General features: G+C 39.5%; 1 protein-coding gene across 2 annotated transcripts in view; it reads right to left on the reverse strand.

Annotated features, from left to right (window-relative positions):
* Nucleotides 1–536: 536 nt before the first annotated feature.
* The window catches only part of atp2a3 (ATPase sarcoplasmic/endoplasmic reticulum Ca2+ transporting 3), a 35,688-nt gene continuing 23,157 nt past the window's right edge, over nt 537–13,067 (reverse strand). The window contains exons 9-22 of one of the 2 annotated variants that reach the window (XM_087808170.1): nt 10,400–10,488; nt 10,005–10,107; nt 7,932–8,063; nt 7,253–7,369; nt 6,957–7,175; nt 6,012–6,347; nt 4,969–5,189; nt 4,693–4,895; nt 4,531–4,616; nt 4,314–4,447; nt 3,723–3,840; nt 2,614–2,731; nt 2,510–2,539; nt 537–2,417 (exon numbers count right to left, since the gene is read on the reverse strand). In XM_087808170.1, coding sequence (XP_087664296.1) covers nt 2,535–2,539; nt 2,614–2,731; nt 3,723–3,840; nt 4,314–4,447; nt 4,531–4,616; nt 4,693–4,895; nt 4,969–5,189; nt 6,012–6,347; nt 6,957–7,175; nt 7,253–7,369; nt 7,932–8,063; nt 10,005–10,107; nt 10,400–10,488 — 1,881 coding nt within the window. In that variant the 3' untranslated portion in view covers nt 537–2,417; nt 2,510–2,534. The remainder of the gene's footprint in view (nt 2,418–2,509; nt 2,540–2,613; nt 2,732–3,722; nt 3,841–4,313; nt 4,448–4,530; nt 4,617–4,692; nt 4,896–4,968; nt 5,190–6,011; nt 6,348–6,956; nt 7,176–7,252; nt 7,370–7,931; nt 8,064–10,004; nt 10,108–10,399; nt 10,489–13,067) is intronic. The other variant, XM_087808169.1, reaches the window with a different exon arrangement.

Raw genomic sequence — 13,067 nt, forward strand, 5'->3', positions numbered from 1 at the left:
ATTATTTTTACTAAATTTAGTTTGTATTAATATATATATATATATATATATATATATATATACATATAAATAAATAAATAAACTTTCCTTTGAGGATTATTATTATTATATATTTGTGTGTGTGGTTCACTTTCAGGTCGGGACGGAGGCAATTTGTGACCTGTGTGGAGTTTGTATCACATGTTCACCCTGTGTTGCGTGGGTTTACTCTGGGCATTCTGGTTTCCTCCCACAGTCCAAAAAGATAGAGGTTGATTGGGAATTTAGGGACATTTTCAGTAAGTATGAGTGTGTGTGAATGGTTCTGTGTGTGGTTTGTGTGCCCTGCAGAATGTGTGCGCACGTGTACTGCATTTCCTAATGTACGGTGTTTGCAAGTTTAATCTTTTTGTCTACTGCAGTGTCAACTTAAAGTGGAAAGAATAAAAGGCGCCTCATTCATATTATAGGTTGTATTTTATGTGATCATCTTCAAATGAATACCCTTCTAACATGAGGTTGGTGGAATGATGGTGCGAAAAAAAAGAGTCTTTGGATAAATAACAAGATAAATAATCTTTATTTCCACATCATTTTCATTTATAAAATTATGTGTCCACGATATTAACAAGGCAATACAGAGAGTCTTTTGAATTTCTCAGAGGTGCAGCTCAGGCTCCAGAGACCCCGGGCGGGTGGAATCAGGACCAAAACTCTTGATCGTCGCGAGTCTCTGAAGCCTGAATCCACACCAAGCCCTTCAATGTAAAACTTCATAACCCAGGATTCACCAGCACCTCAGTGTAAACCAGCTCGTTCACAACCGCTTTCCCAGAAGACTGAAATGATTAGATTATCTTTTTCTTAAGACTTGAAAACATCACATTGGCTCCCTACAGTAGAAGACAAAACCCAGCTGCAACAGAAGGAACTAGTCAAGCAAAGAAACCTTAAACACCGTGAGCTCAGAAGAAGAAATTCTTGTCGTTGGTTATTTCATCAATGGCGGTTACAAAATTAAATACTTTACACAACGAGGTTATATTACAGTAACATGGTTCCCTTAACCGTCATTGTCTGTACAGAGTTCTCAGTAGTAAATGACAGCACGTTTACAAAGACCAGCAACAGCTTCAATATTTCTACTCTTTTATTATTTAGTAATGATAAATTTGACTCTTTTTTTTTTTTTTTCAACAGGAATCAATGTAACCAATATAGGACTATTGTAAGTACTGTAATAACACTTTTATTTCATGGTCCTATTTAACAACTATGTGATGTTTCATTCTATAAATTAGATCCAGATACAACAGGAAAGTGAACTTCACTACTGTTGACTTGAACTCATCATTGATTTAAACAGAGCTCAAATGTAGACACTCGTAACCTGAGCCTTACACGAAACCGACAATCAAGACTCTCCATTTTACAGTCAAAAAAATATGAACTAAGAAGTGGGTTCAGTCAAATACATTGTAAATGTAGTCACATCGTGAGTTAGCAGAAGCGGAGCAGGAGCTGAAAGTGGTGTGTCTGGACGGGTTCAAATTAAGGGCGAGCAGGATCACATTCTTGACCACATGTACGATGTGGAGGTGCGGCTGGCTGTTAAGGCAAACATGGCGGTTAATGGATCAACACAAGAAACCAAAACAGAGTTCCTTTGGGACATGAACTGACAAATATTCTTTGTGAATTTGATCAAAAAATGGGAACCAACAGATGCATAATAATGACGACTTCTCTTGTGATATTTTGGTCTTCACATGGTTTAAATAATTTTGCTTCGTTCATTTACACATTTATGTTCACATGGATTGGTGAGCCGACCTCAGATCCTTAAGCGAAATAAAAGCAACTTAAAGCTAGTCACACCCTAATAAGAGCAAAAGCCCCCCCGCCCCACTACGTGAGAAAGAAAGATGCAGTAGGACGATGTGCACAGAAAAAGTTAAGGCGAGAGAGCAGCCGCGTGATGAAAGTGGCCAGAATTTTGAAAACAGATAATGTGAAAGACTGAAGTCAGAGAAGCACCCTGAAAAAAATCTTCTTCATCTCCACATCGACCCACCCGGCTTCTCTAATCCTCTGTTCAAAATATGGGGTGTTCCTCGCCCCCCTCCCCGGCTGTACAGACACTGCAGCACTGTACCGTCAAAAGAAGATCAGCTATATATTTAAAAAGCAGAGCTTTATCTTGAGTTTGCATCTGCGTGGTAAATGGACATCACTCACTCACACACGCACACGCACATAGTGCTCTATTGTTTACTCCGCTCCTCTCACCGGTAGCTCACTCTAGTGGTGGTATTTGGGACATGCAGGAGGGCGAGTGAGGACAGAGATTTGTGTTGAGGAGGGATGTGTTCTCGACGATGGTGAAGGGAGGTCTTATTGCAGCTGCCGCGTCCTCATGTATTTTTTCTCCTCCTCCCCTGTTGGAGACAAGAGGAAGTGTCACGTCAATGTCACAATCCGAGGGGGGGGAGGGAAAAGGGGGAGGACGAGGAGGTCAGAGGGAGAGTACCTTTCCACACGGGGGAGATTACAGTTTAGGCTGCATTAGAGATGCAGGAGAGAAAACAGAGCCATGAGAAGACATGAGGACAGCTCTCGGAGGGGATGACAAACCTTCGAGATGGTTTCTGGAGATGTATTTCAGCGCCTCATCCAGGAAGATGACGGGGATAGAAATCTTCAGAACCACGATCCACTGGGACCAGCGCAGAGCTGTCACCTGGAAGATCAGCTGCAGGATGAGAAGAAGAAAGAAAAATAATGAGAAACTAAAGAGACGGCAGATGGCACTGGCACTCACTTATAGAGTTTTGCTGCAGGAATCAATCTCGTGTGAGCTGCAGCCGAAGCAAAAACCCATTTATTTTCTCTGAACCACATCATCAGTTATTTTCAAACGGGGCCATTTAAAAAAGGGCTGGTTTTTAACTAGTGTTAGAACAGTGGAACTGCAGGCTTTTGGAATCAACATTGCCATATGCTGCATGAAAGACTCTTGTCGAGTCAGTTTATCTCTTAACTAACTTCAAAAGTCTCTTTTTCTCCGAGATTTCTTCCTATTTTATTATTTCACATTTAAATACTGTGTCTTATTATATATACACACATTCATTTTCTATTTTCATTTTTTCCTGTATTGTTGTCGATTCCTTTTGTAATAGTTTTACATATAATGTACACCCCCAACCCACCTTTGGAGAACATGCTTCTTTTATCTAATGTTACTCATAGTTTGAATTATTAATGTGAAAAATTTTATTGTGAAAAAGTTAATATTTCAATGATTTGAATCACTATTTCATCAGCAAACATCATGGTCCATTAATAACCTCTATATACCTCTAACTATAAAAAACAGTCCGTCTTCATGTCCTGTACAACACTCACATACTTCTTCTTGCATGAAGCAAGACTCCCCGGTCTACTAGGAATTTACTATAGTTGACATTTTGTATAGACGTCAAAGCTTTTTCTTAAATATTTACATTATATAGAACCTCTTATTTACAATTGCTTTCATTTCACCTCCTAATTATTACTGTGATATATTGTTTTGTAATGCAAGTGTCATTCTTATCTCATGACTTCGCAATATCTGCACTTTTCTTCATTAAACATATCAAAGTTATTAGTTTAAATATAAAGGCAAAAGTATAACTTCTATGCTCATAACTGAAATGAATGATAAATGCTGTAATATATAACGTGTGTGCGTGTCTCACCGGCAGCGGCTCCACATAGAGGATGAGGAAGTGCAGCGACATGGAGAGGATCATTGCACCCAGTAGCCAAATATTGACCCAGGGAGGCATCCTGAGCAGAGACTGGTTCTCTGACAAACTAGCGACGACAAAGATTCATCCATCAGAATAGGCAGCAAATGTCAGCGCACAACTTCACACTGGAGACCAACTTCTTCTATCCGAGAGGAACACGAGACGTGTGCCCGACACATTTATGTGATCATATTTCATGCAACTGCATTCCCTTTTATGGTTGCCATGGTGAGCACATTTCACTTCAATGATGCTCTGCGGACTTCTTTAATGTGGCGCCTCAATAACTCACCGCTGCTTGGTTTACTAACGCTGACATGGTGTTTGTTTCCGTTGGAAACTGTCCACAGAATCAAGAAATACTCACTTTTTACCTTAAAAGGCAAATTAAAGAACTTGTGATATTTTAATGAAAAGCCTGTTTCACTAATGACCATTGGAGGGCGCTATAGACTATTATAATCATTGTGATGATGCTGGCGAGCTAATCTCCGTTCTATTCTGTAACTCTAGCTCTGTTTGATGAAGATCTCTCACCTGTTGAGAGCGTTTAACATCTCGATCGTGACCAGCACTGACAGTGCCATGGTGGTGGGGAACCGGGACTCAAAGACCTCACAGTCGATCCCCTCGAACATTGGGTTGTCCTCGGTGCACTGCATGAAGTGTCTCTGGGAATGACATTCCATTATCACAGTCATTCAGGAATAGATAAGAAAACGAGGCTAGCGTTAAAAGAAAAACATCAACTCACCAGCTGATGGAAAGTCACTTGTGGTCCTTCGTCATCGAACAGGTACCACCAGGTGGCGGCACTGACCGTCCCAAGACCAACGTATCCTGATGAAAAAAACACGATGAATTCACTCAGAATGTTGATTTTTATCTGTATTATACAACACAAAATATGACGGACCTCCGATGGCCAGGTATCTGAAGAAAAGCCATCCAGATATGAGGGGTTCTTTAGGGTTGCGTGGAGGTTTGTCCATGATGTCCAGGTCGGGAGGGTTGAAGCCCAGTGCGGTGGCCGGCAGGCCATCCGTGACCAGATTCACCCACAGCAGTTGGACCGGGATCAGAGCCTCGGGCAGACCCAGGATGGCTGTCAGGAAAATGCTGCAGGCGTTTTTTTTAGAATGAGTCAGTGGGTTAACAAGGGACAGGAAGGAGTAGACGGCGAGACTCTCACCAGACTACTTCTCCGACGTTGGAGGAGATGAGGTATCGGATGAACTGCTTCATGTTGTTGTAGATGGCTCTCCCTTCTTCCACTGCAGCCACGATGGTGGAGAAGTTGTCATCCGACAGAACCATTTCCGACGCGGACTTGGCCACCGCGGTGCCGGAGCCCATAGCGATGCCGATCTCGGCTTTCTTCAGGGCCGGAGCGTCGTTCACACCATCTCCGGTCTATGTCGAAAATTGAGATTTTTCAGTCACACAGCTGGACTCTCATCCACTGAAGTGGAAGCCTTGACATTTTTTGAACGGAGCATCGTTCCGTACAAGGAAAGAACGGCATCTTACACATAACTAGACACATTCTTTGGACACCAAGTTCCATAAAAGGTGACAATAAGTCTCTTGAACCAAGGACACATCAGCAATTAGTTTTCTTGGAAATCAGAGTTCAGTAATGACATGTTCCCGTCACTGTAGTGAATAGTCTTACAATATAATAGTTCTATCGCTTCTTCACTCCCGTCTAGGGGATCAAACCCTCCACTGAAACGCTCCTCTCATGGAGGCAGCCGCGCGAGGCCAGGATGACAGCCTTAGATGCAAGAGTTGACAGTAAAACATGTCGTAATCATTCAGAAAAGCAGTCGTCACGACCAGAGGGTGGATTCTCCACAGCTATAGTTGTGACTAACTTGCATGCAGGGAGCTCTCCATCATTAACTCAAACATTTATATATTTTAACACGCGATTAATTAACGATTCTTTAAACGTATTGATGATGTGGTCATAAAGGGATTCCAACAGCTAGCAAATCACATTTCATTTCAAACTACTACATTTTGATCTCATATTATTTCTACTTGTATATTTATAATTTATAATAAAATAAATAGTTGTTTAGAAAGTACTCAAATATATCATACATAATTTTGAAATAAACCTGATTTCCTTACAACTTTAATTATAAAATGTCTCTTGGCTCATTAACCTTGAGTTAAACTTTAAGTTTCACGAGTGTCAATGTTTCTATCGTGAGCCAGACTCCTCACCATGGCAGTGACCTCATCGAACGACTGCAAGAACCCGACGATCTTGGACTTGTGAGCCGGCTCCACGCGGGCGAAGCAGCGAGCCCGTTTCACTGCGTCCCTCTGAGCCTCCGGCGAGAGGTCATCGAACTCCCGGCCCGTGTAGGCCTTCCCCGCCACGTTCTCCTCCTCGCTGAAGATGCCGATGCGTCTGCAGATGGCCACGGCCGTACCCTTGTTGTCTCCCGTGATCATGATCACACGGATGCCTGCCTCGCTGCACAGTTGGATGGACCCGATCACCTCCTTCCTGGGAGGGTCCAGCATCCCGACGCAGCCCACAAAGGTGAGGCCCAACTGAGGAGAAGACAAACGTTTTACTTAACGTAACCATATTTAATTTTCTTCATTTATCACATGATATTTAGAGAACATCATATTCATAGAGCCCTAGTTAAGAAAATCTGGACCCAAGAATCTGAAAGGGAAAATGTTATAAAAATATATTTATATATTTACAGAAAAACAATAAACACAATAAAGACAATACAAAAACTTACAAAAAACAAAACAATTAGGACTTAAAAATTAAAAGTATCCAAAAACCTATTCTAAAAAAGCAGAAAGAAATACTAACTAAATAAATTAAACTAAAAAAAAAGAAAATGATTAGCAGATTGGTAAAATTAAATTAATTAAAAAAACTACACAAAAAATAAATAACAATTGAAAATAAATAAGAAACTAAATAATAACTTGAAAATAAAACTAAAATGTCTTAAAAACTAAAAGGTTTTTTATGAGTGGTAAAATGTTTATTTAATTTAAAACTTAATATAAACACAAATATAAACATTGTCAATTGTTTAAAAAAGACTACATAAAAAGTCAGGGTTCCAAAAAACACACCTCATTTACAAGCACATTCATGAACCAGAGGATAATTCTTAAATCCAAAGTTCCTACCTCATATTCTATAAACTTTTTGGAATCCTCCAAGTCCATCGAGTTTTTGTTAGGGGGGGAGTCGTGGGTCGCCAGGGCCAGGCAGCGAAGCGTGTCCCTGCCAGTTCCCCACTCTCGGATCTTGGACAGGAGCTGCTCTCTGAGGGAAGGCGTCAAGGACACTTTGCTGGTGCCCACTCGCAGGTACATGCACCTCTCGATCACGCTCTCTGGCGCTCCCTGTGGTACAATTCAGACATGAGACTCAAGCAGCAGAGATCCAGCCGCCTAAACATGATGGTGTGAGTCGTCCTCGCCTTGACAAACATCTTGCTGGGAGAGTGGGGTTTGACGGGTGTGCAGTAGACGGACATGGACTTGCGGTCTCGAGAGAACTCGAGTGTGAAATCCTTCTTCATCAAGTGCTTAATTACCTGGACAGTTGAAAGAACAGCGACTGAGTTGTAGCAGAAACAGACCCAGAGAGTCACATTGACACAGCAGCAATAAGCTTATTGTTCATGGCAATTCAGATCAGTTTGAAAGAAAACAGAAACACTTTTAAGCACAGAGTAAGTGGTTTTATCAGCTAATCGATTGGTTTTTCATGTTGCAAATATGAATAAAATAAGCAGGACTTGTAGAGCTCGACTCCGAAACATATAATCTCACTTGTTTGTGCAACTAATGGCAGTCTTAACATTGTGGAGGGCGTTCGGAATCACACCCAGTTGTCAAACACTAAGATGCTTTAAAGCTCCACACTTACATGGAAGAGCTTGGTTACTCATTTTTTATTGCATTAGATTAACTAATAAATATATAATTAATAATTGTAAAAATGCAAAAAATGGCTTACATAGTAATTAATAAACACACACAGAAATGGAAATGAAGAGGGTTTATAGCTTTGGGTGAACTTTGTAACGTTCTTAACTTCTTGTGATTAAATGGACATTAAAAGGGAAAGATGGTTTTTCCCCACTCTGATCTCACCGAGTTGCAGGCGCCGGCCCGTTCCACCTTGGTGAGTCCTGACAGGTCAGTATCGAAGACGTTCATCTTCTCCACCAGCGTGGTCAGAGCCGTCTCCGTGGCTTCACCCACCTTCTCATAAACACCTTTGGCCTGAGAGAAGAAGTCGATGACTCAGAGAACATGGTGTGACACGATATCATAGGAAGGTGTCAAATTACAAAACACATTAAATTGAGTCAGGCTTACAGCTAAAATGTTCCAGGTTTAAATCTGGTAGACTCTACATCTTGTCCTCTTGTTTAACAATAGCAGAAAGAAAAATAATAATTAATTTAAAAAAATTGATTTTTGTCACAACTTTTAATCCTCTGTGAGCTACTACATGCATGATATATAGTATATAAATTAAATTGAAATATACGTAAATAGAATTGACTTCCTGTAGCCTTGAACAGTTATTAGACTTTTATTAAAATATATATTTTAGATGGTAAAATTAGATTTGATATTTTTCCGGATAGTTAAAAATGCATGTTTAGTTTAAAGTAGTTAAAAAGTAGAAATAGTTTCAGGATCAAAGTGTGAGACACTAACAAGTTTTTTAAGCCATTAAAATTTGACCATAGTGACCAATTGTAGATTCAGACGTGGTCGAGGTGAGGATTTTGAAGATACTGAGCATAAAAAACTTAATGGATAATGAGTGTATTGTAAGGACCATGTGAGGAACTTTAAGAAGGCTGTATCTTGGAGATGGAGATAACAAGGAGCAGAAGTGAACCAGCGAGGTTCTTGACTGTGGTTCTTGAGAATTAGATAATCGGGACGATTTAAGGTGAAGAAGGCTGTTAAAGAGTATTAAAATCATAAGAGGGTTTTCAGAGCCTCCTCCACACGCATTGAGTCACGCTTGTGAAGTACTTTAGGTGGTGGAGGAGTAATAAGACAAGTATCCATTTCAAATCTTCACATGCTTTGCCTTCTTTTGAGGCTCAGCTTTGGTCTAAAGTACACAGGGTTTATGTTAAATGCATGAAAAGGTGTGCCGTGAAGACGAGAATAGAAGCACTTCTCTGCAACAAGTGCGTTACCATGATACCATGGTGATGACAGCGAGGTGAGAAAAGCAACTACAACTAGCAGAGCGGGTGATTCATGGGAATAAAATTAGCACAGCAGCTGAAGTTATCTAACTTTTTGATGCGCTAGCATCTAGATTCAATGTTTTTGTTTTGTTTTTCATTCTTAGTACCAAGTAATGGCAAGGGGGAGACCAAAGTTAAGGTTTGAAGTGACCCTTTCCAATAAAAAAGGTACATTCATTTGTTGGAAAAGTAAAAGAAAACATGATGTGGTTTGTGTTACTTTAATATATAATTGCTTTTCACTGTTATATATAAGGTAAAGTAAGGTAAGGTAAAACTTAATTGATCCCTCAGGAGGTCTTCTTTGGGAAATTGTTTTTTCCAATAGCCACATAAAATACAGCAATTTTTCATAAAAAATAAATCAAAATAAAATAAGAACGAGAACAAAGAGAAATAAAGAGAAGATGATACAATCTAAGTCTAAAGATAAAGATAAAGAACATAGATCAAAGAAAAATAACAAAGACAAAGGATACAAAGACTAACATAGAACAGAACATCCAGATACTTTCACTCCACTCCTGCCCCCGAACTCAGAATTGTACAATTGAATAGCCCGAGGAATGAATGAGTCCTTGAGTCTATTTGTTTTGCACCTGGGATGGAGCATTCGTGCACTCATTCTGCTTCTCTATATTTATCTATCTTCTTATATATAACTAAACTAAATGAAAACATTAAAATGAAATGAGGAAAATAAATAAAATAAAATTATACATATAATACACTTAATACAATACTAATAAAAGAGAGATTTGCTGCAGTGTTAGCAGTATAGCTAATGCTAGGTAATGCTAGCTACAGCAAAGCTAAATCTAGTGTTTCTGACCTAAAACCTGGACTACATGAAGTCTTTTGGTAGGTGAAGCTTATTTCTGTAGTAGGCTGAATGTTAAATGAAGTTTAATTTATCTCAGTTGTACTTATAAGTGTTGGTTTGCACCTCATTGTAGTCCAGCGACGAGTCGTTGCAGAGGGAACAGACTGTAGCCAACTCAAGAAGTCCATCGTAGTTTCCACACTGGACTGGTTTGTCGCCTCTGAATCTGTTTGGGAATTCACAAAAACACTTATAATTGAAAGAGTAGGTAAATGACAATATTTTACATTTATTTTGCGGGAAGCAGCTCTGATCGCATGACAACAGTGGAACTCTTCCCAGGAGGAGCTGCAACGGTTGCTAGCAAAGCTCCCACACACAAACCCACACTCTGGTGTTATGAAATCCACGGATCCCGCAGAATCACTCGCGGCTCCACTCAAAGATGAACCATCATCCACCTACGTTCATCAAAAGGTAAACATGGCTGGGAGACTTCTGACGGCCGTGACACTCACACTTGTCCTTCAGGAGCGTATGTGGAGCCAGTGATGGAGAACTCGTGGAGGAGGCAGGTTGAGTCCACCACCCGGTCCGCTACGAACATCTAGATGAGGAAGACGACAGGGAGAAGGATTTGAGATGAGGAAAAAAACACAAAAAAAAAATTGTTTACTTGTACTGTAAAATTCAAAGGTGTATACGTTTTTTTGAAACTTTTTGAAAAAACCTGCAGCAAAGCTCAGTTTTTAAATGTTGAAGACCGATTTTATTTTTGCACTGTCAGCAGTACTTTTTTTGTGGCGTCAGCAAGTGAAAGCAGCGAACAGAAAAAACACATCATCACAGTTACATTTCATTTCTTATTAGAAAATCTGTGGTCAGACCAGACCAAGACAAGTTTGTGTCCGTGCGTCTCTTAAAAATCCTAAAAGTCGCTTTGCTCGACAGTTAATACTATTTATGTATCATTTGAAATCTTCAGTTATTTTGTTACGGCTGTTTAATATAACTTAGAGACAAACACAGGAGTCCCAGAAAATATGGAAAAGCCTGCACAAATAAAAACATCTTAAGATGAGTCAGTAGAACTAGAATTTTAAAATTGATCCTGAAAGAAACTGTCAGCCAGTGAGGAGATTTAAGGATCGGAGAAATGTGAGTTCTCCTACTACAGTGGGTCAGAATTCTTGCTGCAGAGTTTTGTATCAACTGCAGGCGAGACAGATCCTTCTTGTTAAGACATGAAAATAAACTGTTACAATACTCTAAATGAGAAGACACATACTCATGGATTATAAGCTCCAGATCGTGTTGTGACATCATTTTCCTGAGATTTTTCTCAGTTGAAAGAAACAGTTTATGGTCAGTTTTCTGCAGTGTTGAACTAGAGACATGTCTTTGTCAAATTCAACACCCACGTTTTTCAGGCTTAGTTTGACAGACTGACCTAAGTCACCAAAGGACTGACTCAACCCTGGACTGACAGAGTTTCAAACACATGGACAAAAATAAAAGCTTGTTAGCAAATGATGCATCTTGACAACCGTAATCCTCGGTATTTAACCTATAACATGAACACAGAGTCAATGTATTACTCAACAGGCATTTAGCCCACAACACAACCATTGGTTGACAGAAAAAGTATTTCATTGTACATTTTTGATAGTTTACAGCTAAAAAGGGATCTGTTGTTTTTACTTGACGCATCAAGCATTTTTAATATGTGTGAGTGAGGCTCTCTCTAGGAAATGCTAGGTTACATTTTCCAAGCTTTTCCTCTGATTTGATGACAAACTACTGAAAGGATTCTGATCAAACCCGTTTCAAATGTTATTTGTAGTATCATTTGTGTTTTAATGGGAAATCATTGTGGCTTTAAACTGACAATAGGAGGCATTTCTTAAACTCTTTTTTATTTTTTTTAAGAATTAAGATAATTTTTTTTATGATAATTTAAAAACATTTCTTGTAATAACTAGATGCTAAATTAGACTCTTGTCACTAAAATAAGGCAAGACCAGGCACTGCATTAGTCTCTTGACTATATCTTTATAAATGGTTGGGCTGGCAACTTAAACAGAGTTAAAAATGTATTTAATCTAAAGCTACATTTTTAAGGATTTGATATCAGGTTTGTCATATTTTCAGCTGGATGTCAAGAGAAGAAGCTCCTCTATATACATTATAATGAAGGTACCAGCAGTCAGTTAAGTATTTAAGAAGAAAGCAAATTGATTTAGCACTAAAATAACATATTGGATCAGCTGAATAAATTCTGTCTGCTAGAAAATTTCACGTTTCATTGATCTTTGTCAAACAAACTTAATGAGATTCTTCTCCGTTGCTTTCGTTGGTGATCTCGCTAAAGTCTTTCCAGGCTGCGTCGCCGCCGTTCCTCGGCTGGACAGCCTAATAAATTCCAGGAGGTACGGAGTGTGCAGAGACAGCAGCTAACAGGGAATATAATAAGACTGTTCCTTCTGTGGTCAGAGTCTCATCTGATGTGGTCTCCAAGGAAACAAGCACAGTGTGATCTTGGACGAGCGACACAAGTTTGAAATCGTCAATGAATCATAGCATGAAAAGGCAAAAGCTTTGCTGGATCCTAAAGGAGAACATTTCATGAGAAGCAGCATCCAACTGAGCAAACACTGATGTCAAACAACAACTTTAAAAGTCATGCAGCAGGTAATCAAACGATAAACTAGAAAATGAGAAAGTATACATAATAAAAAAAATGTCGAAGATAGACTTTCAAATATTCTTGTTGGAGGGAACCTCCTGTTGCACCTCCAGGGAATAATCCAGGTTTATTGATGACTCATCGCAGAGGCAGGGGAGTCCACATGCGTTTGATCTCGATAATGTGAGGTTTGTGTGTCACTGGGATTCACTTCAAGTCGTGCAATTGTTTGTACTTTCCAGGGGATAATTGACAAGAGCTCTGAAGTAGAAATATAGTAAAAATAATCACCAGGTCATGACTCCAAGTCTACAGTGTGAGAAACTTAAATTTCTCTCACAAGCAACACAACATGACATTTACCTTCTGTTCACGAGCAGGAAAGAACACACAAGGAGTGTGAGAGCTGGGTGTGGCCTCACATGCGGCTGCTGATAAGATCTTTCACTTTTTGTCATCCAAAGTTTTATACACACATCATTATTTCAGAGTAAACAACT

Source organism: Callionymus lyra, chromosome 14 (assembly GCF_982586985.1).
Source record: "Callionymus lyra chromosome 14, fCalLyr1.hap1.1, whole genome shotgun sequence".
Lineage (NCBI taxonomy): Eukaryota > Metazoa > Chordata > Actinopteri > Syngnathiformes > Callionymidae > Callionymus > Callionymus lyra.